Source organism: Mobula hypostoma, chromosome 6 (assembly GCF_963921235.1).
Source record: "Mobula hypostoma chromosome 6, sMobHyp1.1, whole genome shotgun sequence".
Classification (NCBI taxonomy): Eukaryota; Metazoa; Chordata; class Chondrichthyes; order Myliobatiformes; family Myliobatidae; genus Mobula; species Mobula hypostoma.
This window is the reverse complement of record NC_086102.1, coordinates 50,406,573-50,432,881: the sequence shown is the minus strand read 5'-3', so window position 1 is coordinate 50,432,881 and position 26,309 is coordinate 50,406,573. Positions and strand designations below refer to the sequence as shown.

Below are 26,309 nucleotides of genomic sequence, written 5' to 3'. Positions count from 1 at the left end.
GTGGGGGAGAGAGAGCAGGAAGCTATTGAGCACCTCCTTTCCATCTGCCAAAAGCAGAACTTCCCGATGGTCAACCATTTTAATTCCAATTCCCATACCCACGACAATAATGTTGGACCATGGCTTCCTCTTGTGCCACAATGAGGCCACCCTCAGGGTGGAAGAACAACACCTTATTTTCTGTCTGCATGGCCTCCAACTTGATGGCATGAATATCAATTTCTCTTCTGGTAAAAATGCATTCCCTCCCCCTCCCCTCTTCTTCTAATCACCAGTCTGGCTTCTTACCTCTTCTCAACTGTCTATCACTCTCCCTGATGCCCTTCCTTTTTCCCTTTCTATTTTGGTGCACTCTCCACACCTAACAGATTCCTTCCTCTCCAGCCCTTTACCTTTCCTACCCACCTGGCTTCACCTATCACCTTCTACCTATCCTTCTCCCCTCCCCCCACCATTTTATTCTAACGTCTTCCCCCTTCCTTTCCAGTTCTGAAAAAGGCTCTCAGCCTGAAACGTCAACTGTTTGTTTATTTTTGTGGATGCTGCCTGACCTGCTCAGTACCTCCAGGATTTTGTATGTGTTGGTTTGGATTTCCAGCATCTGCAGAATTTCTCATGTAACTGTTAGCCAGTTAGCTTTGCATTTGTCATGGGGGGGGGGTGAAAAAGCTTCAATCCGTTGTTAAGAACATGTTGGTCTTTCATGCAAGGGGTTTGAGGATAAAGTAAGAACACTTGCCACATTTACACCTTTACTGAGGCTGCACCTGGTTTAATTTATGCTAATTCATGTTGTGACTGACTAGCTTCGTGGTTGTGAACGCACTTTCATAAACTTCAGTTCTGAATGTTATCAGCTTACCTTTTATTGTTTGCATGATTTGTTCTATTTTTTCCACATTGGATGTTTGGCAGTCTTCTTTTTCAATGGGCTTTATTGGGCTGCTTTGTTTTGTGGCTCCCTGTAAGGAAATAAATCTCAAGGTTGCATTTGATAATAAATGTATTTTGAACTTAAGGGAGAATATATTGGCTGTAGAAGTGGAAACTTGCAAATATAAGAATATAAGAAATTAATTATCCAGTAGCACTCTTATACCAGCATCAGAACACATAATTCATAGTTTTTAAAGAGTCTTGCTTATTTATTTATTATCTTGTTTTCATTGAAAGGTTGGAAATAATTACTTTATTCTACCCTGAATTACTCATCTCAGTGCTTCTTTGTGCTTGTAATGTTTGCATTTTCAAGGGCTCCTCTACTTTCCCAACTTTGATTTCACTTTTACTGTTCTATTCAGTTTGTCTTCCATTCTCTGTTGTGTCCTGATGTGCTGTGCTTGTGGTTAAAAACCTATGACCTATGACTGATCACATAGTGCTCTATGCTCTTCCAATAAAACTAAGACATTGTCATCCAAGTGATAGGTGCACCTACCTATAAAAATTTATTGTCCCCCAATCTGCTTGTGTTGTGAATTTCTTCCTTAGTTTTATACTTTTATTCTAGTTGATCCTTCACACTGATTATTTGCTGCCATTTTATAATGTTTCTCTTCAGGTTCACTCCGATTACTCTCATCAAGTCTCTTCTGCTATTAATCCAGTTTTTGCCCATTGCTTTCTTTTAGTCATTCCTCTCACGTTTGCTCTTTCTACTTTCATTAATTCTCTTGATGTGAATAAAAGTGACAAAATAGAGAGATGTGTAACTGCTACTGAATCCAATTCTGAAATTATCCTGATAGAAGTATTGGAATATAGAATGCCTTATGTGGATGGGCATGAATACCAGACTGATTGAAACCCTGTGTAGCAGTTACTTTAAAACAAACCAAAACTGCTGACAGACCGCCAGGCACTGTATGACGCACTTCTAAATAACAATGTTCAGAGTGTTCAAGTCGAAAAAAGTGCATTCAACCCTTTATTATGAAACTAGGACAGACATTCTAGTTGTAGTGAAGAAAAACTGTCTAATAGAGATTATTAAGCATTCCATTTAGTGATCTAATTAACACATTTAAGTGATGTCAGAATTAGCATTCTATACATATTTAAGCAGTGTAAATAATGTTCCCAATACAGGTAGATTGAGAAAACTAGGTTGGTGCTATATCCCAAGAAGGGGAATTTCTAGAATGCCTACGAGGTGGTTATCTAGAACAGCTAGTGGTTGAGCCCACTAGGGGATCAGCTATTCTGGATTGGGTGTTGTGCAATGAACCGGAATTCATTAGAGAGCTTAAGGTAAAAAAAACCCTCAGGAGAAAGTGATCATAATATGATCGAATTCACTCTGAAATATGAGAAGGAGAAGCTGAAGTCAGATGTATCAGTATTACAGTGGCGTAATGGGACTTACAGAGGCATGAGAGAGAAATTGGCCAGAATTGATTGGGAGAGAACACTGCTGAGGATGAAGGTAGAGCAGCAGTGGCTGGAATTTCTGGAAGCAATTCGGAAGGCACAGGATAAATACATCCCAAAGAAGAGAAAGTTTTCTAAAGGCAAGATGAAAAAACTCTATACATAAACAGACATAAAACTTTACAAACCTCTATATAAACAGACAAAAATTGACAAAAACCAATGTGCAAAAGACAAAAATGTGCAAATAAAATTAACCTAGAGAATATGAGTTGTAAAGAATCCTTGAAAGTGAGACTGTAGTTCACAGGACCAATTTAGAGTTGCGATGACTGAAGTTTGGGATACTTGATGTTTGTAGAGTAATAACTGTTCCTGAACCTGGTGGTATGGCACCAAAAGCAATAACAAGAAAAGGACATTGCCCGAATGTTGCTGGTCTTTGATAATGCATACTGCCTACTTGTGGTTATGCGCGATGTTAATATACTCAATCGTCACGAAGGTTTGCCTGTGGTGGTCTGGGTTGTATCTACTATTTTACGTAGCCCTTTCAATGTTTCCGTACCAGGCTGTGATGCAACCAGTCAGGATACTCTCCACTGTACATCTATAGAAGTTAGTTGAAGTTTTCGGCGACATGCCGAATCTATGCAAACTTCCAAGAAAGTAGAGATGCTGTCAGTCCTTCTTTGTGATGACACTTTTGTGCTTGTGCCAGGACAAATCTTTTGATATGTTAATACAAGGAGTTTAAAGCTGCTGACTCTCTCCACCTCTGTGCTCCTAATAAGTGTGTAAGCTTAGTAATCATAATAGCCATATTTATAGTAAAAGGGCAGACAGGACCACTGATTTAAATTGCATCTGTTAGACAATGCCCATAGCTTAACAGGTAAGGCAGATAAACCGAGGGCATGCATTGACTAGGCACTGGGATAATTGTGGCAATAACAGAAATGTGGCTGAGAAAGACAGGACTGTTTCAGGATACTGATGCTTTAGAATGACAGAGAAATAGGTAAGAGTGTTGCATTTTGGTAGGGCTATAATATAGAACCCCCCCCCCCCCAATAGTCAGCAGGAACGAGGAGCAGATTTGTCAGGAAATTACATTTAATTGTGAGAATAGTATAGTAGTGTAGGTGGGAGATTCAAATTTTCCCAGTATCGACTGGGGTACCCAGAATGCAAAGGGCCCTGAATAGGGCAGAATTTGTACAGTGAGTCTGAGACAATTTGCTCACACAATATATAGAGGAACCTACTCAGGAAGGAGTAATACTGGACTTCCTCTTAGGGAAAGCACCAGGCCAAGCAACTGAAGAGGCAACTGGGTTCCACTTTCTGCCCTGTAATCACAGTACTATTAGTTTTAAGATAGTTAGAGGAAAAATAGAACCAGTCCATTGTTTAAAGTCCTGATCTGTAGCAGGGCCAACTTTGAGGGCATTAGGCAGGATTTAGCTGGGGTCATCTGAGAGTCTATTTAAAGACAAAGGAACTTAAGAAGGAAATCAGAAGGGCAAAAAGAGTGTAATAGATGGATTTGGCAGGCAGGGTTAAAATGATCCAAAGAAGTTCTTCAGTTATATTAACAGTAAAAGAGTGACTAGAGAGAAACTAGCTCCTCTTAAAGACTACACGTTAAGCTGTTTTAGCTGGCTGAAACTTTTAATGTGAATTTCTCTCAGCATTTACTAAGAATATCATGGATGCCAAAGAAATTAGGGCAATAAATAGTGAGGTCTTGGATTATTTCTGTTTTTGCACTATTCTTTTTAATTTAACTATTTAATATAGATATATATATATATATATACTTATTGTAAGTCATTTTTTTTTCTGTATTTATCATGTACCGCATTGTACTCCTGCTGCAAAGTTAACAAATTTCACAACATAGTCATAGTCATACTTTTTTGATCCCGGGGGAAATTGGTTTTCGTTACAGTTGCACCATAAATAATTAAATAGTAATAAAACCATAAATAGTTAAATAGTAATATGTAAATTATGCCAGGAAATAAGCCCAGGACCAGCCTTTTGACTCAGGGTGTCTGACCCTCCAAGGGAGGAGTTGTAAAGTTTGATGGCCACAGGCAGGAATGACTTCCTATGACGTTCTGTGTTGCATCTTGGTGGAATGAGTCTCTGGCTGAATGTACTCTTGTGCCCAGCCAGTACATTATGTAGTGAATGGGAGACATTGTCCAAGATGGCATGCAACTTAGACAGCATCCTCTTTTCAGACACCACCGTGAGAGAGTCCAGTTCCATCCTCACAACATCACTGGCCTTACGAATGAGTTTGTTGATTCTGTTTGTGTCTGCTACCCTCAGCCTGCTGCCCCAGCACACAACAGCATACATGATAGCACTGGCCACCACAGACTCATAGAACATCCTCAGCATCATCCGGCAGATGTTAAAGGACCTCAGTCTCCTCAGGAAATAGAGACGGCTCTGACCCTTCTTATAGACAGCCTCAGTGTTCTTTGACCAGTCCAGTTTATTGTCAATTCGTATCCCCAGGTATTTGTAACCCTCCACCGTGTCCACACTGACCCCCTGGATGGAAACAGGGGTCACCGGTAACCTTAGCTCTCCTCAGGTCTACCACCAGCTCCTTAGTCTTTTTCACATTAAGCTGCAGATAATTCTGCTTACACCATGTGACAAAGTTTCCTACCGTAGCCCTGTACTCAGCCTCATCTCCCTTGTTGATGCATCCAACTATGGCAGAGTCATCAGAAAACTTCTGAAGATGACAAGATTCCGTGCAGTAATTGAAGTCCGAGGTGCAAATGGTGAAGAGAAAGGGAGATGACCGTGATAATAAACCTGATTCTGATTCTCATTCTGATACGCTTGTTACGAGGAAGGAGGTATTTGCAGTCTTGAGGTGTGCAATGTATGAGAAGTATTTGGATAGGTACATAGAGGGTAGGGTTCTTGGGGACGGGGACCAGCAGGGAGGAGACAAGGAGCAGATGTACTGAAGAGTCTGATTTCTTGCTGTATTATTGTAATGAACACTGTGCTTCCTAACGAGAGTACTTTGAAGATGCTATGAATTTAGTAGTTAATTCACTTCTGGAAACCTTGAAATATAATTTTCCAAAATATTTGTAATTTTCTTATACAGAAAACTGGTTTGAACATGCCTTGTTGTTCGTTTGTGGGAAGTGTCTGAAACAGCAGTTCCTGAAATAAAACCAACACATTGTGGGTTTGTTTGTAATTCGACGAGGCTGTAAGAGCGCCTTTATTTCTTGCGTGCCGGTCCGGAGGAACCTGCCAGTTCTCTGTTTGGGGCATGTTTACACGAGGAGGTTAGCTGCTGGAGCGAACTGGTTAGTCCCAGAGCGGATGCCGTAACTGTGCATGTTACATATACTGTACCAGCGGCGGCAGCTTTTGTAAACCCTGTTACCATGGAAAATGAGCCACTGCAAGTCACCAACTCTGACACTAACCTCACCGGCGTGCCGAATTACCGCTGCACTATGTTTAACTCGGACTCGGAGGATTACAAATGCGTGAGTATGACATCGCCCATGTTGCTGATTTAACTCCTCTCTCCTAGCCTGAGCTGCAGGCCCGCCTAGCCCTAGCAAAACAATTCAAAATAACATGACGAAATAAATAACTGCACAGCTTGCTTTAACAGTTCGTGCAGCAGTACAGTATGGCCTTTTAAATATTTCTGCATCATTACTGGGAAAAGAACGTTTCCACTATGCCCTGTGACAAATAATAATTTAAATTAATATTTTAATTAATATTTTCCTCTGATCAACATAATTCCAAACACTACCCGTTACTCTTGTATCTTCACCTACACTCTGATCAGAAGCTGGCTTTAGTGATACGAGTGGAGTACTTTGGTCATGAATTTTACTTATTGTGTTATTCCAAAATTAAGGATTCAACTAGGCAGTCATCGTTTCCTTTAGTGACTCAGTGCATCTAATGTCTTAACATGTTCCTGCGCAAGCAAGCGTTTGAATCGTATGAAAAATATTAAATAATTAAGGTGCCCTTTCTTATCAGCTTTGTCATGTGCTAATGTATTTCCAAAAATGTGAATACTTTTTTATAAGATGAAGAGTCTTAACCCAAAATATTGACTGTCCAGTTCCCTTCACAGATGCGCCCATACCTCTCAACTTCCTCCAGTAGTTTGTTTTTTTGCTCTTATCTTCTCAAAGGTATTGATCAAATTGGCTTCAGAGCAGAGGGGATCTTGTGATGAGGGCCCATATTAGACATGCTAAACTATAAAATACTTCATATTTGCTGGAAATTGTATATTCTTAAGGTATGGACATTTTTTGCAGCAGTATTGAGTCAAACAAGTCAAGAAAGTTGTGGGTTTAATCAAAATCTGTTATATTGGCAAAGAGACTTGGTGATGGAAGGAATGAAAAGCATTAGTTCTCATTTCGCTGTGACAGTTGGCTGCAAATTCTGTAATCTGGAGTGAAGGACAAAATGCTGGAGGAACTCAGTGGGCCAGGCAGCATCTGTGGAAAAGAGTATAGTTGGCGTTTGAGACCGAGACCCCTTCGGCAGGACTGGAGAAAAACAAAGGTGAGTAGAATTAAAAGGTGGGAGGAGGGGAGGGAGAAACACAAGAAGATAGGTGTGTGTTGCTTGGATTTCCAGCATCTGCAGATTTTCTCTTGTTGGTGAAAGGCTAGCCAGTTAAGTCTAAAGGAAGCAACACACATCAAAGTTGCTGGTGAATGCAGCAGGCTAGGCCTGCTGCCTGGCCTGCTGCATTCACCAGCAACTTTGATGTGTGTTGCTTGAATTTCTAGCATCTGCAGAATTCCTCATGTTTAAGTCTAAAGGAAACAGGGTTTTAACAATATATGAGCTGGAAGAAGGGAAGAATCCAGTACTGTTACCTTGCTTGGAAAAGGAGGTCTTTGTGATGGTATAGATATGGGGTGAGAACCTCAATTTGACTTCAAAGTTGCTACCAAGGTTACTACATTCTGTGTCAGTTTTTACCGATGTTGTTCCTGAGAACAAAATTTTTGACAAGTCAATGATAAGATTATTCATTTCCTTAACATCTGTTCTAGGTTGCAATATAGTTCCTGCTGCAATTGTGCAATCAATTATGTATATTGAATAGATTATTAAAAAAATTTGCAGAAACAGAGATACTGTATATTCAAATAAGTGAGGTAGTGTCCAAAGCTTCAGTGTCCATTTAGGAATCAGTTGGCAGAGAGGAAGAAGCTATTCCTGAATCTCTGAGTGTGTGCCTTCAGGCTTCTCCTACCTGATGGTAACAGTGAGAAAAGGGCATGCCCTGGGTGTTGGAGGTCTTCAATAATGTACGCTGCCTTTCTGAAATACCGCTCCATAAAGATGTCCTGGGTACCTTGTAGGCTCGTGCCCAAGATGGAGCTGACTAGATTTACAGCCTTCTGCAGCTTCTTTCAGTCCTGTGCAGTAGCCCCTCCATACCAGACAGTGATGCAGCCTGTCAGAATGCTCTCCACAGTACACCTATAGAAGTTTTTGAGTGTACTTGTTGACATGCTAAATTGCTTCAAACTCCTAATAAAGTATAGCCGCTGTCTTGCCTTCTTTATGACTACATCAGTATGTTGGGACCAGGTTAGATCCTCAGAGATCTTGACACCCAGGAACTTGAAGCTGCTCACTCTCTCCACTTCTGATTCCACTGAGGATTGAAACCCACTGCAATTCCAATAATACTTACTTATTCTTGTATTCACATCCTCTTTCTTGCTGCACTTGCACACTGGCCTTCAGCAATTTGTATGCAAAATCCTATTTCTATCTCTTTGAATGGAAACGCTGCCAAATCTCTCTTTATGTTGCAAATACTCTATGTTCCTGTTATCTGCACCTAACTGCTTGAGCTCACATTTTTTCACATTATGTTCTGTCATCATGTATTCACCTGCTCATTCAGTTGGTCCATTTCCTTTTGAAGCCTCTGCTTCAGTTGGGCTCTAGTGGATTAGCAATTTCTGACAATTTGACCGACAAATCTGCTATTCTTTACCTATCACTGTTTCAGTCATGGCATGACTTTTAAGCATTCCCTAGTCCTTTTAATCTATCTAATTGGGAAAAAAAATTGTCAGTATGAACTTAGTCTTTTTCCTGAGTTTATTATTAATATTAATTAAAAATTTCTAAGTCCATGCTTCTCAAAAGTGTAAACAAAAGTCTGCTGGGTAACTGTAATCTGAGAGACAGTCTTTTTTTGCATCTGGAGCCTTCCTGTTTGTCTTCTGTTGAGACTGCTTTGATTGGAGAATTTCATGCTAATGGGCATCACTGAGTGAAAGTGACTTGTTTCTAATTTGGTGAGATTTTTTTTGAAGTTCAACAGTTATGGCAAAGCCAACATTTGAAATCTATCTATAACTGCCCTTGAATTGAATAACTTGTATGGTTGTTTCAGAACTTGTGCATATCAGCACACTTCTCCTCTCATCATAGTTATCCCCTTTCACAAATGAGTGCAGTAATTTTGGTACATGGATTTTATAACAGATCTGATGTTATAGATGAAAATTTAATTTTCATACGTACTTACCGCAAAGTTCAAAGTACATATTTGTCACCATATTTTACCCAGAAATTCATTTTATTGCAGGCATTCACAGTAGAACAACTAAATACAATTGAGTCAATAAAAAAATTACCTAAAAGCAAAAACTGACAAACAACCAATGTGAAAAAGAGGACAAACTCTGCAAATACAAAAAGAAAAATAAAATAATAATAAATAAATAAGCAATAAATATGAGAAAATGAGTTGTAGAATCCTTAAAAGTGAGTCCATTGGTTGTGAAATCAGTTCAGTATTGGTTGAGTGAAATTATCCCCTCTGGTTCAAGAGCTTGATAGTCGAGGGGAAATAACTGTTCCTGAACCTGGTGGTGTCGAACTTGAGGTTCCTGCACCTCCTTTCTTATGGCAGCAGCAAGAAGTGAAGATGGTGGGGGTCCTTGATGATGCATAATGCATTTCTGTGACACTGCTCCTTGTGGAAGTGCTCAATAGTGGAATGGCCTGTATCCACTATTTTTTTTGTAGACATTTCCATTCAGGGGCATCGGTATTTCCATACCAGGCCGTGAGACAACCAGTCAGTATACTCTCCACCACATACCTATAGAAATTTTGAAAAGAATAAAAGCTTAAAAATAAATTGCTTACTGTATATAACACTTAGATGCCAAAAGTTAAATTGATGAAAAAAACTTAATAAAATTCCTATTTTCTGCAGGTCATCATCATTGCAGTGAAACGGGCCTCTGCTACTTTCTCTCTCATTGGATGGTAAGTTTTGTTCTATTTCATAATCTCTGATTAATCAAAATTCCCTTGTTATATTTTGACATTTGTGTTGTATATGTGTGACTCAGTTGTGCTTGCAGAAAACCAAAAGCCTTCATTCTACCAAAATTAATAGGAGATCATTGGGAGGAAAGTGGACCCCTTGAAGTAACTTTGTTGAGTGGATAGCTTGGCGATTCACAGCAGGAGGATCCTGTGTATGGATCCCTGGTTAGCGGTGAGTTAGTTGCTTTTAGTTGGGCACCTATATGTTTATACTGCAATAGGTCTTTTGTGGAACCATTCATTCTCTTACAGGTCCATTGGTTAAGATTACAGCTTGCGTGGAATCTCCTGTATCACTAATGTGAGTTTTTTGAGGAGGTCATTAAGATTGATGAAGGCACAGAGGTGAATTTTGTCTACATGGACTTTACTAAGGCACTTGACAAAGTACCATATGGCCGAGAAGGTTAAATTCAAAAACTCAAAGTAAGTTTATTATCAAAACGCAAATATGTCACCATATACAACCCTGAGATTCATTTTCTTTTGGGCATACCTAATAAATCCGATAGCCATAATAGAATAAAAGACCACACCAACAGGGCGGACAGCCAGTGGACAGAAGACAACAAACTGTGCAAATGCAAAAAAAGAAAGAAATAATAATAAATATCAAGAACCTGAGAAGAAAAGTACTTGAAAGTTCCATAGATTGTGGAAACATTTCAGCGATGGGACAAGTGAAGTTATCCCCTTTAGTTCGCGAGCCTGATGGTTGAGGAGTAATAACTGTTCCTGAACCTCTTGGTATGAGTCCTGAGGCTCCTGTACCTCCTTCCTGATGGCAGCAGCGAGAAGAGAGCATGACCTGGGTGGTGGGGGTCCCTGATGATGGATGACAACGATGTGTATGGATGTGCTTAGTGGTGGGGAGGGCTTTATCCGTGATGGACTGGCCTGTATTCACATCCTTTTGTAGGATTTTCCATTCAAGGGCATTGGTTTTTCTATACCAGGGTGTGATGCAGCCAGTAAATACACTCTCCCTCACGTATCTATGGAAGTTTGTCAGAGTTTTAGATGTCATGCCAAATTGCAGACTGCTCAGGAAGTAAAGTTGCTGCTGTGCTTTCTTTGTAATTGGACTTGCATGCTGGACCCAGGACAGATCCTCTGAAATCAACTGGAAAAATGGGCTGGAAAATAGCAGATGGAATTTAATGCTGGCAAGTGTGAGATTTTGCACATCGGTCGAGCCAACCAGGGTAGGTCTTACACAGTGAACGGTAGGGCACTGAGGGGTGTGGTAGAACAAGGGATAATTCGTTGGAAATGGCATCACAGGTTGGTAGGGTTGTAAAGAAAGCTTTTGGCACATTTGTCTTCATAAATCAATGTATTGAGTACAGGAGATGGGATGTTGTGTTGAAGTTGTATAAGACAGTGGTGAGGCCTAATTTGGAGTATTTTGGGCATTTTGGGTCACCTACCTACAGGAAAGATGTAAAAGGGTTGGAAGAGTACAGAGAAAATTTACAAGAATGTTGCCGAGTTTTGAGGACCTGACTTACAAGGAAAGGCTGAATAGGTTAGGATTGTATTCTTTAGAACATAGAAGACTGAGAGGAGATTTGGTAGAGTTTTACAAAATCATGATGGGTATAGATAGGGTAAGTTCATGCAAGCTTGATTTCAATGTTTAACATACGTTTGGATAGGTACATGGATAGTAGGGATTCAGAGAGCTATGGTCCTGGTACAGGTTGTTGGGAGTAGGCAGTTGAAATGGTTTGGAATTGACTAGATGGGTCGAAGGGTTTTTTCTCTGTTGCATTTCTCGAAGTAAATAAACAGATGGTAACACTGTGGAATTTAAAGTTGCTGACCCTCTCCACCTCTGAACACTGGATGAGGATGGTAAGGTTAAGGTACGCTGGGATACAGCACGTGCTGGCTATTTGAATCTGAGCTATGCTTGTTGTTAGGATGTAGAAGATGGCGTTGAAAAGCTGCCTTTCTGATTGGAAATCTGCAGTCAATGTGTGCTGCAGGAATTGGTGCTGGTACCCTTGTTATTTGAGCTATATATATTGGATGTGAATGTAGGAGGAATGATTAGTAAGTTTGCAAATGGCATGGAAATTGGGACACTTGTGAAAAACAAGTCCAGTTGTTTAAGGGTACAGATCAGCATTGGTAAATGGAAATTAATCCCAGCAAGTGGGAGGTAATTGATGCATTTTTGGAAATCACATGAGGTTAAGGTATATACAGTAAATGGTAGGGCACTAAAGGGATCTTGAGGTTCAAGTCCACAGTTCCCTAAAAGTGGCAATATGGGTAGATAGGGTAGCAAAGAAGGCATATGGTATGCTTGCCTTCAAGGATTGTGGCATAGAATACAGACGTTGGGATGTTATGTTCTTTTGGAATAAGATGGTGCTAGCGAATAACACGACCAAGGGTGACATCTTCCAGACATTTCAGGAAAATACTTCTTTCACTTCTTTTTTGTCTTCTTTTTCTTTCAAATGTGGTTCTGCTACTGTTGGAGGCCATGATCTACTTTTTTGTTGTGTGTTTTTGGGCCAATTGAGCAATCTGGTGCTTTGCTGTGGTTTCAAGCAAAGCATGCAGCCTTGGGGTCAAAAAACAGGGTGCGAGCCCATGATCGATTTCATTTCTTGCTGATCTTGCCAATTAAAACATCAGGGAAGATTGAAATCATTGAGGCAAATGCAGAAGACGAGCGACAGTTCAACACTATCTACCGGCTTCTTGCTTGCTGCTGCCAGAGGAAGGTGTCTATGTGTGATGCGCGCGCGCTCTCTCTCTCTCTCTCTCTCGCTGTCTGTCTCTCTCTCGCTCTCTCTCTCTCCCCCTCTCTCTCTCTCTCTCTCTCTCTCTGTCTCTCTCTCTTTCCTGCTGCTCTCAAAGGAAAGTCCCTGTGTTCGCATGGTCTCTCTATTTCCTTATGCCGTTGGAGGATGGTGCCGGAGTTCTTGGTCTTGGGCAAGGTTTAATCAATGTGGATTGGACTCTGTAGTTCATGGAATGATGTGCTTCTGGTTTCTGGTTGCTATTTGGCGCGATTTTGATTGGAGCGGCTTGCAGATAACAAACAACATAGCACTAGATTGAACTGAACTGAATGTGCCTGGACTCTTAATTTTGTGTTTAATATTCTGTGTTTTTTTTGGTTGTATTTTTTGCCCATTTACGTGTAACTCTTGCTTCGGCTAGCGACTTAATATAAGGGGTGATAACCCCTGGCCCTGCCAAACTTAAGAGATCTCATTTGGGTGGATGCTGCGCGATGTGCCCCCTGTTACAAGTCCGTACCCCGAAATAACAAACAGTACAAAAGGGGCCAATCTTATTAAACAGTCTGTTGCGCCAAGTTGGAGCTCACTGATAGGCCGATTGTTCACCATCGACTTCCTCCGATCGTCGCTGCCCTTCAGACCCTTGCTCCGAGTCCACCCTGTCCTGCGGTCTACCAAATCTCTCCATTCATGTCTCCTCTCCTCGGAAAAAAAGCCCGCAAAAAAAACTCCTCCCAGATTCACAAGACAGGGCAACAAAATCCTGATTGGCTTACATACATAACCACAGTCCTGTTATCTCCAGCCATAACCCAAACAATGCTGCTGCAGAGAACCTGTTACCTCAGCAGTGAACATTACAGAGAAGCCACTTCATTAGCCTTAGCAGTGAAACATTACAGAGAAGCCATTACAGTGTGTTACATACGCTATTCATTTTTTTGTGGGGGGTTTTGATGTTTTTATTTGGGTTCCATAGTTTCTTTTGTTTTGTGGCTGTCTATGGGGAAGACGAATCTCAGGGTTGTATACTGCATACATACATTGATAATAAATGTACTTTGAACCTTGAATGTGAAAACTTTACAAAATGCATGTTAGACTATATTTGAGTATTTCTGTCTGGAGTGTCCTCTGCTCTATCTATAGCACAACCACATCTTTCCTGTACAACAGAATAGAAAGGATGCAGTTATCTGAAGGTAGAGTAGAGGAGATTCACAAGATACTGCATAGTTTGGAGACTTAGTTATGGAGAGAAATTGGTTAGCTGGGCTTGTTTTCCTGGAGCACAGGTGGCTAAGGGTGACCTAATAAAAGTATATAATATGTATGAGAGGTATAAATAAAATAGATGGTCAAAATCTTTTATCTGTGGTAGGAGTATCAAAAAAAAAGCACAAGTTTGAGGTGAGGAGAAAAGCAGCCTGAAAGGAGATTTTAAGAGGAGAGTTTTTTACCCAGAGAGTGATGAAAGCTGAAGTTTGTTGCAGAAGTTTGACCATTATGAAACAGGTACAAGATGGAGAGAAATTTCTATGAGCAGGAAAGTTTTGTGTAGGAAAAAAGACCATTTATATTGTTGAGGCAGCTTGCTGAATTCTTAGACATTCCCTGCCTAGATCAAGGACACTGAGTCACTTAAAGTACCACTTTTGTAGCTCTTGAGGTCTCACAGTCACAGGTACTAAACCAAGGACCTTTATAATCTGTACCATTTAGCTACCTGCTGGATAAGATTTGTGAATTGTTGTGATGCAAAGGAGAATATATTCTAATAATTGTGTTGTTTTTATTTAGCCTCTTTATGCTTCTTGTGATATGGTTATTTCGGAAGTACAACTCTCTGGCACAGGTAAAAATAATTAAAATGCTTTGTTATTAATGTGCTCCGCCACCACAATCTCCAAACACTTGCGTCTTTAGATTTTTCACTTTCTTCATTGATGTCAACTTTAGGTACCAATGAACAAGGAAGGTTGTAAAAGAAAAAATATAAATATCCACTAGTGGGATGACATATCATTAAGTGGCTTATCTGTGCCATTTTTCTGCCAGTTATGTTGGTGTAGTAAAGTAAGTGGTCTCTCTTCAATTGATACCAACTTTGCTTTTTACTTGCACTTTGGGTAGAATGGCAAAAAAAAAGAGAATGTGTATCATGAATGCAGAAGGATTGTGTATTTTATTTGTGAAACATTATGTACCTTAAATAATGACTAAATCAGTAAATCATTCTGTTGTTCAAGCTTGTATTTAAAAGGCTTGAGAAGGAATAGATTAGCAAAAGTAAATGGCGGATCTCTTAAAGGGAAAGGAGATTTTAATATGGGATATCCTTTATATTTTGTAGGTCGCTTCTGCAGACTGAAAGCGTTCAGCGTATAGTGAGGATGTGGATCCTAAGGGTTTAATGACAATGAAACACTTAAAGTAAACAGTGATGCTACCAGAGAAATTAGTGGGATAAAAAGTTGAACATGACGCCTGGGGTGAAGCTAGCTTGTTTGTGTTCCACTTAACATCCATGTTAGTGAAACTAGTCAGTGGGAATCCAAAGAAAAATTGTCCATTATCTGGGTTCATGCCAGTCACTAAAACCTTGTGGTTTTTGAAAGCCAGTCATTTGACTTTAGTTCATTATTGGAATTATGTCCTTCAACCTCAACATTGGCACCAATAAAAGGAAATTGAAAGAGCAGCAAAAGCTACTCTGGCCTTTTAGATCTTCACCAAAGTCTTTGGCTCCATCAGTTGTGGAGGACTGAAATATCCACCTCAAGTTCTGTTGCCTACAGAAATTTGTCTCTAAAGTAATCTTGTTCCATTCTGGCATGCAAGCTGTGACATTAAATGTACCCCAGAACTATTGTCATATGTTACATAAAGCTGCATCAATACCCCAAACTTTTCTCAATCTTTCTTGCTCTAATGTTGCAACTTACCTCCAACAAACTTCCCACAAGAGTGAAACTAATCTTCAGAAGCAACAGGAAATTGTTCATCTATGGTGACCATACACCAGAGCTTAGAACTGAACTGGTCATATAAAATGAGATTGATTAGTTAATACTTCACAACAAAGGATCCTGATCAAACATAATAAAATTTAACTTTCTCATTTCATAAGAGTGATTTTGGTGTATCTTTCTACATTCCTCACCTGAGGATTCACCTTTTCCATAGTTGAAAGGTCTTTCAACTATGTGTTGTCCTAATTTTTGCTTGTCCATTCCACCTATTTTCAGAACATGATAGCTACCCCTTACTTCACCTCCCACCCCACCAGACTACCTATTCAATAAACCACCATCAGATTTCTGAATAGCCCGTGAATCCATGAACACGACCTCATTATTCCCTCTTTTTTGACACAATTTATTTTGTAATTTAGAGCTATTTATGTCTATGCACTATACTGGTACTGCACAATAGCAAATCGCATGTCATATGTCCGTGATAATAAATCTGATTCTAATTTGGATTCTAATGCTGACAACAAGCACATCTCCTCTACTAACCCACCACAGCTCTTTCAACCCTTAGAAAATATCATTCTTGAAGTGACACGTTGATCCCTTACTGTGACATTGAAGAGGATGTGACACCTGCCTTTTACCTCCTTTTCATTGTCCTGAGCACTTTGTTAGATGAACTTCAATGTGCAGGTCCTCACTAACTTATGAACACCATTGAGCATTTGGAAGGCTGGCATGATGGATTTGCTGGCTGTTGTGGGCTCCATCATCTTCTGCTGTATAGGAACGCCTTCACATTTCAGCTTTTGGGTTACAAACTTCGCAAGAATGGATTTCTGTTGTCACCTGGGGAGGACTTGTTTTTGCACTGTCATCAAGTTAGTTTACTGTATTAACTTTTCATAATCCAGTCTATTTCACCTTGGGAAGACCAACAGGGATTAGATGATTGCTTTTTGGAACATTTCCATTCATTTTGGTTCACTCAACTTTATGATTACCTGCCCCATACATATTCTGACCTCTATCCTTGGTTTTCATTGAAGCTAGAGAAATAACATTTCATTTTCTTTGCAGACTTCAAAATAAGAAGTTCCAATTGTAATTATGGCTCCCCAACCTTTCTGAAAGCAACTGTTGGAATAATTTCTCTTTTCCAATTTACCCTAGAGTTTTACTTCTATTCCGTGCCTTTGTACATAGTTAACTATTAGTTAATTATTCACGAAGATACGAAGTATTGATTTAAAGCAATTTCCTGCTGATCAACCTGGTAAATTATTTAGCATTTTCTATTTTAATGTTAGATTTTCATGGTATGCTGAATTTGGTTATTGTATGTATTGAAACATCTGTTGAAACATGTGTTGGACATTTTTGGAAGACTAAGGTACCAAGGGGTGTGGGGAACTGGCACATAAGAGGAAAGGAGGAAGGCAGCAGAATAGAAATTATAGACTAGTTAGCCTGACTTCAGTGGTTGGGAAGATGTTAGAGTCAATTGTCAAGGATGAGGTGATGGAGTATTTAGTGATACAGGACAAGATAGTACAAAGTCAGCATGGTTCTGCTTCGGGGAAAATCCTGCCTGACGAACCTGTTGGAATTACATGTCGGATAGATGAAGGGGATGCAGTGGATGTTGTATATTTGGACTTTCAGAAGGCCTTTGACAAGGTGCCACACATGAGGCTGCTTACCAAGTTAAGAGCCCATGGTATTACAGGAAAGTTACTAACATGGTTAGAGCATTGGCTGATTGGTAGGAGGCAGCGAGTGAGAATAAAAGGATCCTTTTCTGGTTGGCTGCCAATGACTAGTGGTGATCCGCAGGGGTCGGTGTTGAGACCACTTCTTTTTATGCTGTATATCAGTGATTTAGATGATGGAATAGATGGCTTTGTTGCCAAGTTTATAGATGATATGAAGATTGGTGGAGGGGCAGGTAGTGTTGAGGAAACAGGTAGGATGCAGAAGGACTTGGACAGATTAGGAGAACGGGCAAGAAAGTGGTAAATGAAATACAATGTTGGAAAATGCATGGTCATGCACTTTCGTAGTAGAAATAAATGGGCGGACTATTTTCTAAACGGAGAAAATCCAGGAATCTGAGATGCAGAGGGACTTGGGAGTCTTTGTGCAGAACACCCTGAATGTTAACTTGCCAGTCAAGTCGGTGGTGAGGAAGACAAATGCCATGTTAGGATTAATTTCAAGAGGTGTAGAATTCAAGAGCAAGGATGTGATGCTGAGGCTTTATAAGACACTGGTGAGGCCTCACCGTGAGTATTGTGAACAGTTTTGGGCCCCTCATCTTAGAAAAAATGTGCTGGCATTGGAGAGGGTCTAGAAGAGGTTCACAAGGATGATTCCAGGAATGGCTGTGGGTCTGTATTCGCTGGAATTCAGAAGGATGAGGGAGGATCTCATTGAAACCTTTCAAATGTTGAAAGGCCTAGACAGAGTAGATGTGGAAAGGATGTTTCCCGTGGTGGGAGAGTCTAGGACAAAGAGGGCATAGCCTCAGGATAGAGGCGCACCCTTTCAAAACAGAGATGCAGAGAAATTTCTTTAGCCAAAGCTTGGTGAATTTGTGGAATTTGTTGCCACATGCATCTGTAGAGGCAGAGATTGATAGGTTCTTGATTGAACATGGCAACAAAGATTACAAGGAGAAGCCCAGGAACTGGGGTTGAGGAGGAGATAGGATCAGCCATGATTGAATAGTGGAACAGACTCAATGGGCCAGATGGCCTAATTCTGCTCCTGTGTTTTATGGTCTTATGGTCTTGAGGTGTCAAGTAGATCAGCTATTTTGAATAGCAATGCAGGTCTTCTCCTGCTTCTGTTTTCTTACGTTCAGCTTTCAAGAGATAGGAGAAAAGCATAGAATCATGTCTTTCACTGTTGTGAACAGCAGATCATGCTATAATGCGACCAAAAGTAACTTGCTACTTTCAGATGTGGAGCCAGCTCATCACAGGGTCATCCTAGTATAGACCAGGAACTTGTAACTGGCTGCATTTTAAATGTTTATATCTGCATATCACAAAGAAAGATTCAAAGGTCTGGAGTTCTTTGTGCCCTGAAACATAGGATTTATATTTCAATCTGTAAAACAATTCAGTCCTGGAACCAATTCAGCAGAGAACCACAAAGCTAACATCAGATTGAATTATAAGAGAAGGGAGAAAAACTTGTACCGAAAGGTGAATGAGAAGAAATTCGCTGGAGCATGTTATATAAAGACAAATTTGGAGTATGGTTTCAAATTAAATTGCAGGTCTAAGGGTTGCTGGTTCATGCTAGTGGAAAACAAATTTGGGAAGATGTCTGAAGGAGAACTTCAGTGCTAAGATTTTTTTCAACGCAGACAATGAATTCCTGATTTAGGTAACAAAAACTTGAGAGTACTTTTAGAGTACGTTCAAAGTTCAAAGTAAATTTATTATCAAAGTACATTTATGTCACCATATATATTACCCCAAATTTTATTTTCTTGTGGACATTCATAGTAATAGAAAGAAATACAACAGACTGCACTCAACAAACAACCAACGTGGAAAAGACAACAAACTGTGCGAATACAAAAAAAAGAATAATAATAAATAAATAAGCAATAAATATTGAGAATATAGCTGCACAGTTCTAAAAACGAGGCCATAGATTGTGGAATCAGTTCAGTGCTGGGATGAGTGACCCCTGGTTCAGGAGTCTGATGGCTGAGTGGTAGTAACTGTCCCTGAACCTGGTGGTGTGGGAATTGATGGCAGCAGCGAGAAGAGAGCATGGCCTGGATGGTGGGGCCCTTGATGATAGATGCTGCTTTCCTGTGACAGTGTTGTTTGTAAATGTGCTCGGTGTTGGGAGGGCTTTACCTGTGATGGACTAGGCTGTATTAATTACTGTTTGTAGTCTTTTCCATTCAAGGCCATTAGTGTTCCCATACTAGTCTGTGATGCAACCAGTCAGTATAGTCTCTACTGTGCGTCTATAGAAGTTTGTCAAAATTTTAGATGACATGCTGAATCTGCACAAGCTTCTAAGAAAGCAGAGACAATGCAGTGCCGTCTTTGTTACGGCAGTTACACGCTGGAAGCAGGACAGATTCTCTGGAATCATAATGCCAGGGAATTTAAAGTTGCTGACCCTCTCCACCTCTGATCCCCTGATGAGGTCTTCTACTTTCCTCCTCCTGTATTCAATAATCAGCTCTTTGATTTTGTTGACATTGGATAAGAGGTTGTTATTGTGGCACCATTTGGCCAAATTCTCAATTTCCCTCCTGTATGCTGATTTGTCACCACCTTGGATTCAGCTTATGATTCTGGTGTCATCAGCAAGCTTGTATGTGGCATTGGAGCTGTACTTAGCCCCCTGCTCTACACGCTTTATACTTATGACTATGAGGCTAAGCACACAGCCTTATTGTGCACCTGATGGGAGATTGTGCAGAAGGTGTTATTGCCAATCTGAACTGACTGGGGTCTGCAAGTGAGGAAATTGAGGACACAGTTGCACAAGGAGGTATTGTGGTCTAGGTCTTGGAGCTTATTGATTAGTTTTGAGGGGATGGTAGCATTGAATGCAGAGTTGTAATCAATAAAGAGCATCCTGATATACGCATTTCCAGAGCTGAGTGGAGAGCAATTGAAATGGAATCTGATGTTGACCTGCTGTGACGGTAGGAAAATTGGAGCAGATCCAAATCACTCTTCAGGCAGGAGTTGATATGCTTCATCACCGACCTCTCAAAGCACTTTGTCATAGGTGGCTATCTTTGACTGCCGAAGTGAGAGGTTAAACATATCAGTGAACACTCCAGCCAGTTGAATAGCACACGTCTTCAGCTCTTGGCCAGGTACCTCGTCAGGTCTGGATGCTTTTTGTGGGTTCTCACGTCAGCCTCAGGGATTGAAATCACGGGGTCATCGGGGACTATGAGAGTTCATAAAGATGTCTCTGTTTTGGCGGTCAAAGCGAGCATAAAAGGCATTGAGCTCATCTGGGCGAAACCTTGTCTTATGTATGTGACTTGACTTCATTTGTAGCAGGTGATAGCATTCAAGACTTGCCACACCTCTCGAGCATTCTTCAGTGATTCAAGTTTGGTTGGGAATTGCCACTTAACATACGAGTTGGCTTTCTAGAGGTCATACCTGTACCTCTTGTATTTTACTTGGTCATCAGATCTGAACGCCACTGATCTGGCCCTCCGCATATTGTGGGTCGTTTGGTTCATCCATAGCTTCTGGTTGAGGAAGACTGAATTATTTCCTGGGACACACTACCATTCCAGGAACTTAGACCATTTCTTATTACTTGACAGGAGCTGTGTTGAATTGTAATATTTTCCTGATCATCAGTGAAAATTCCAGAGTTGTTACCCCATTTGGGACAATGAAGAGTGTAATTGCAGGAACTATGCCCAACTGAAATGGTACCTTTTGAACTCAAGCAAAAAGTGCCTTTTATAGTGAACACATGAAAAGATTAATAGCTTTGTCATGAACATTATATATGGATATAGAGATATCCCAGGATAAGACATGATTAGGGTCAGATATGATATTCCCTAAATTGCATTGATTATATTTACATAAATGATCCAGTATGTGTGGGGCATTATCATTATATATATTAGTGAATATTTTGAAGTATGCAGTATATGATGATGTAACCAACAGCTAGAGTCGGTAACAGCATCAGCAAATTCATATGATACTTGCCAGTATACATTAGGAGTTATCTCAACTGGCACATTATGAGTAAGGAAAACTGGCAAAAATATAACAAGAAGTAATATTAGAATAAACTTCATAATGTTTAGTAGTTGTCAACTTGCTTGAAATTTTCTGGCTGGTTAGTGATTTGCTTATTGTAACCCAACAAGGTAGGCACATGGCCAAGAGGCTGCTAGCAATTAACCACTGCACTTGTCATCATGAATACCACTCTATCCCGCTTGCAATGGTTGGTGTATATCCACTTAATTTTATCTGGTACTTTCACTGCTGAGTTGGCAATTAACAACACTTGATAGGAACCTTCCCATCGAGCTGCTAGTGGTTCCTTATGCAGTTTCTTAATCAAGACGCACTCATCAGGAATCAGGATGTGTCCTCCTTTTGGATCACTCCAAGTGGCAGAAACCTGTTGAGAAGCAGACTGGACAGCTTGGGTTAATTTCACACAATAGCTAACTAAACTGTCTGCCATAATGTGTATCAGCCTCTCTGAGATTGAGGGCATTGTGCAGTGACATAGGACACCCTGTTACCACGTTGAATGGACCTAGAATAGTTTTCTTGTTTTGGTCCGCTCTGATGCTACATAAGATCACAGGAAGAGCCATAGGACATGATATGCCTTTCTCATGATACTTCAATTGTTTGATGGTTCCATTCATTTGTTTGCCTTGGCCTAATAATTCTGGGCGATGTGGGCAATGAAAAGACTATTCAATGTTCATCAGTCAGTATAATTCTTGAGCATTCAAGGGCATTGGTGCTTTTATACCAGGCTGTGATGCCGCCAGTCAAAATACTCTCCACCACACATCCATAGCAGTTTGTCATGTCATGCCAAATCTTCGCAGGCTTCTAAAAGAAGTGTTTTCTTCATAATTATATTTCTGTGTTGGGCTCAGAAGAGGTATGCTGAAGTGATAACTCCAAGGAATTTAAAGTTGCTGACCCTCTCCACCTCTGATTCCCCTCCCCCCCCAATGAGGACTGGTTCATGGACCTCCAGTTTTCTCCTCTTGAAGTCAATAATCAAATCCTTGGCTTGCTGACATTGAGTAAGAGGTTATTATTGTGGCACCATTCAGCCAGATTTTCAATCTCCCTCTTATATGATGATTCGTCACCACCTTTGATACAGCCAATGACAGTGGTGTCGTCAGCGGACGGGGAAGTGGCATTGGAGATGTGCTTAGCCACATAGTCCTAAGTGTATTAGAGCTGTGTTTAGCCACACAGTCACAGTCACAGTCACAGCCTAAGCTGAGTAGAGCAGGGGGACTAAGCACACAGTCTTGTGGTGCACCTGTGCTGATGGAAATTGTGGAGGAGATGTTGATGTCAATCCAAACTGACTGAGGAAATTTTGACCAATTGGAGATGCAGAGGGGAAATGAGCTTAAATTGTAGTGCTGAATAAAATGTATAAATTATACTTAAGTTATAAAAGACAGTGAAAATAGAGAGGAAAAAAAAGACTGCAACCTTAGTGCTAAAAAAAAACCAATCAGAAACAAGTCCATGGTAGTGCAAGAAATCTATAGTGTTCCATTGCAGAGGTAGAGTTAGGATTGTGCAGGTTGGTTCAAGAACCTGATGGTTGTAAGAAAGTAGCTGTATCTGAACGAGGTGACCAGCGTCAGCAGAGTGATTTGGAAAACTAGCAAGGTAACTTCTGTGCAGGTTGTCAGTCCTCAGTTATAGTAGGGTGTATAATCCAAACTGTTGGCAAGTCAGAAATGCAGCCGTGACCTGAGTTGCTACGTTCAGAAGATGCCTGCAGTCCTGCAGCAGCCAGCAAATCGATATTACCTGTCTTCCAAATGCATCGACTGTACTGTACATAAATTGGACTTTCATTAGCTAGTGAGGTTCTATAACAGGAGAATTTACAGTACTGTGTACATCTACGTAAACCTCGTGTGCTGAAGACTTTTGCATAGTACTGTTGTTATTTTGTGTATTGCACGGTACAGCTGCTGCAACAAAAAAAAACAGATTTCATGACATATGTGAGTGATGATAAACCTGATTCTGATATGGGTCTCTATTGTGGACTGAGAGTGGGAAGGGGGTAGGGATAGGGCAATCATGGTTGGGAAAAGGGGAAGAGAGCGAGAAGCACCAGAGGGAGATTCTGTAATGATCAATAAACCAATTGTTTGGAATCAAATGGCCTTGGAATCTAATGTCTAATGTCTCAGGGCTGGGTGAGTCTGCACCCACGTCATCTCCTGCCCCTGGCACCTGTCCCACACCCTTCCCACTTTGCTTCACCCTTGCCATTCCCAAAATAATCAAAATAAATTACGTGCATACATCCTCTGTGAAATAGACACACATACCTTGTCAGGCACTAATGAATTAATTCATAGAATGCCACATAAAAAATAATGTTATTCATTCATAAAACAGTAAGTGTCTAGTGTATTATTAAATATAAAGATACCTTAAATTTTAAAAAGATGTTTGCACAGTAAATCAATAAATTTTTGGAGTGGTAAAATAAAACTACATTTTTTGCCAATCAACTGTCCAGCTCTTGGCTCCATCCCTCCCCCTCCTGTCTTCTCCTATCATTTCGGATCTCCCCCTCCCCCTCCCACTTTCAAATCTCTTACCAGCTCTTCAGCTCTTCTTTCAGTTAGTCCTGATGAAGGGTCTCGGCCCGAAACGTCGACTGTATCTCTTCCTAGAGATGCTGCCTGGCCTGCTGCGTTCACCAGCAACTTTTATGTGTCTTATTTGACCAGTGTCACTGTTGTCTCTTCCAAAGATTTGCAAACTAATTGTACCAGTATCCTGACACCTTGTATATCAATGGCTTTGAGCAGTCAGGGTGTATTTTCTGGCTGTAAGTATGAGTTGAAAATGTCCCGAATCTATTATTTAAAAAATGAAGAAGCTTTTAGTTTACAAATTGTTTTAGTTAGAATATAATAAATCTTTGGAAAAAAACAGAGATAGTTTAGAAATCAAAAATAAAGTTTGCTGCGAGGAAAGCAAACAAATCCAAGATACGGATTTGACGAGGTAAAGGAGATTAATTGTGTGGAGGTTGTGTTCAGGGTTCCAATGCTGATCAGGGTAGGAATGTAGCCAGGAATCACAAGGTCAGATACTGAAAGATTATGAGACCTGGGTTACCTTATGTATCATAGAAATGTGACAGTACTGATGAGGTTAAGTAAGCCCTAATTCAAAATAAAACTACTGCGTGGAGCAAGGAAGTTGTGATTGCCCACAAATACAAATGTTTGTAGGTAGAGAAGAATAAAACAAGCAGCTACAGGATGTGTGTTTTCAGTAAGAAGGATACTTCCAAGTCCTTATGCCTACATGTAAAATTGTAATATCAAAGCTTACTGCTCGTAGCTTGTGGGAAGTTGGGCAGCGTGCCATTCACAGCATTATAACCAAATTCAATCATTATTTTATAATAAATGCAATTGTATTGTGATCTTTTAAATAAGGATCAGGTGCAGGGTTTTTTTCAAGCTTCAACCCAAACAAAATGAGGTCTATGGCTGTGCACTGGATAAGTTAACCAATTCAGTAATTGTACTAGAAACTGAAAGTATGACCTTATTTAACCAGTATTTTGAAGTCAGTGAATGCAGCTGAATCTTTGTTTGAAAATGGTTATTTTAGGGTCTCATTCCATGAATGATTATTTACAGCAAATCCTACAGAAGGCAAGGATTTTGATAATTATCTCTTAGGTTCAAGTCTTAGTGAAACAGAATTCATAGAGCATAGAACGTAGAACAGTAGAGCACAGGAATACACCCTGTGGCTCTAAATGTTCTGCCAAACTAATTAAATTAGTAATCAAATGCCCAGCTAAACTACTCCCTTCTACCTACACAATGATCTTATCCTTCTATTTCCTGCATATTCATGTATCTAAGAGCCTCTTGAACACCCCTGTTGTATTTGCCTTCACTACCACCCAAGGCAATGCATTCCTGGCACCCATCACTTGCTGTGCAAAAAGAAACTTGATCTGCTTTAAACTTATCTCGTTCTTACCTTTAACATCCTCTGGTGTTGGACATTTTAAGCTTTGGTAAAAGGGACTGGCTGTCTTCTCTTCTATGTCTCTTGTAATCTTATAAACTTCTGTCAGATCTCCCCATAGCCTCTGCTGCTTTGGAGAAAATAATCAAAGGTTGTCCTTGGTAAACCTGTTCTGCACCAAACTCTCAGCATTTTTCCTGTAGTTAGGCACCAGATCCGAATGCAATATTTCAGATGAGGTCTGACTAGAGCCCAGTCAGAACCTTGGTAAACCTGTTCTGCACCATCTCCAAGCTCTCAACATTTTTCCTGTAGTTAGGCAACCGGATCTGAATGCAATATTTCAGATGAGGTCTGACTAGAGTTTTATAAAGGTGCAGCATAACACCCCAACTCCTGAACTCTGTTTCTTATTTCATAAAGACAAGCATTGCCATAGGTGTTCTTGACCACCCAATTGACCTATCTTTTCACTTCTGGGGAGCTATGGGCTTGATCCTCAAGATCATCAACATCTTTAAGGATCTTGCTGTTAATGTGTACTGTCTGTTTTATCTGATCTCCCAAAATGTAACACTTCACACTTGGCTGGGTTAAATTCCATCTGTCATTTCTCCATCCATATCTGCAACTGATCAAAGTCCCTCTGTATCCTTTGCTAATCTTCTACGCTATCTACAACACAACCAATCTTCGTATCATCAGCAAAGTTACTAACCCACCCATCTACATTATCATCCAGATTACATATATAAATAAAATATCAAAACCAGCAGATGTCTCTGTCCAGATCCCTGCAGAACACCACTAGTCACAGACCTCCAGCCAGATTAAGTCACATCAGACACTATTCTCTCTTCTATGGCCGAACCTATTCTGAATCCAAATGGCCAATTCACATGGATCTCATGCTTATTTGGAGTGAGACCATTTTAGTAAGCATCTTGCCTACGTAGCAGGTTTTCAATATATCAGCTTAACTGGGTCTATTATTGATTCTATTACAAGATACGTATCCACACATA

At 40.3% G+C, this 26,309-nt stretch overlaps 1 protein-coding gene across 4 annotated transcripts in view; it reads left to right on the top strand.

Annotated features, from left to right (window-relative positions):
• Positions 1 to 5,776: 5,776 nt before the first annotated feature.
• si:dkey-100n23.5 overlaps positions 5,777 to 26,309 on the top strand; it is a 181,738-nt gene continuing 161,205 nt past the window's right edge. The window contains exons 1-4 of one of the 4 annotated variants that reach the window (XM_063050821.1): positions 5,856 to 5,912; positions 9,662 to 9,714; positions 9,801 to 9,949; positions 14,343 to 14,397. In XM_063050821.1, coding sequence (XP_062906891.1) covers positions 14,350 to 14,397 — 48 coding nt within the window. In that variant the 5' untranslated portion in view covers positions 5,856 to 5,912; positions 9,662 to 9,714; positions 9,801 to 9,949; positions 14,343 to 14,349. Of the gene's footprint in view, positions 5,913 to 6,694; positions 6,967 to 9,661; positions 9,715 to 9,800; positions 9,950 to 14,342; positions 14,398 to 26,309 lie in introns of those variants that run through there. The other 3 variants (XM_063050822.1, XM_063050819.1, XM_063050820.1) reach the window with 3 other exon arrangements.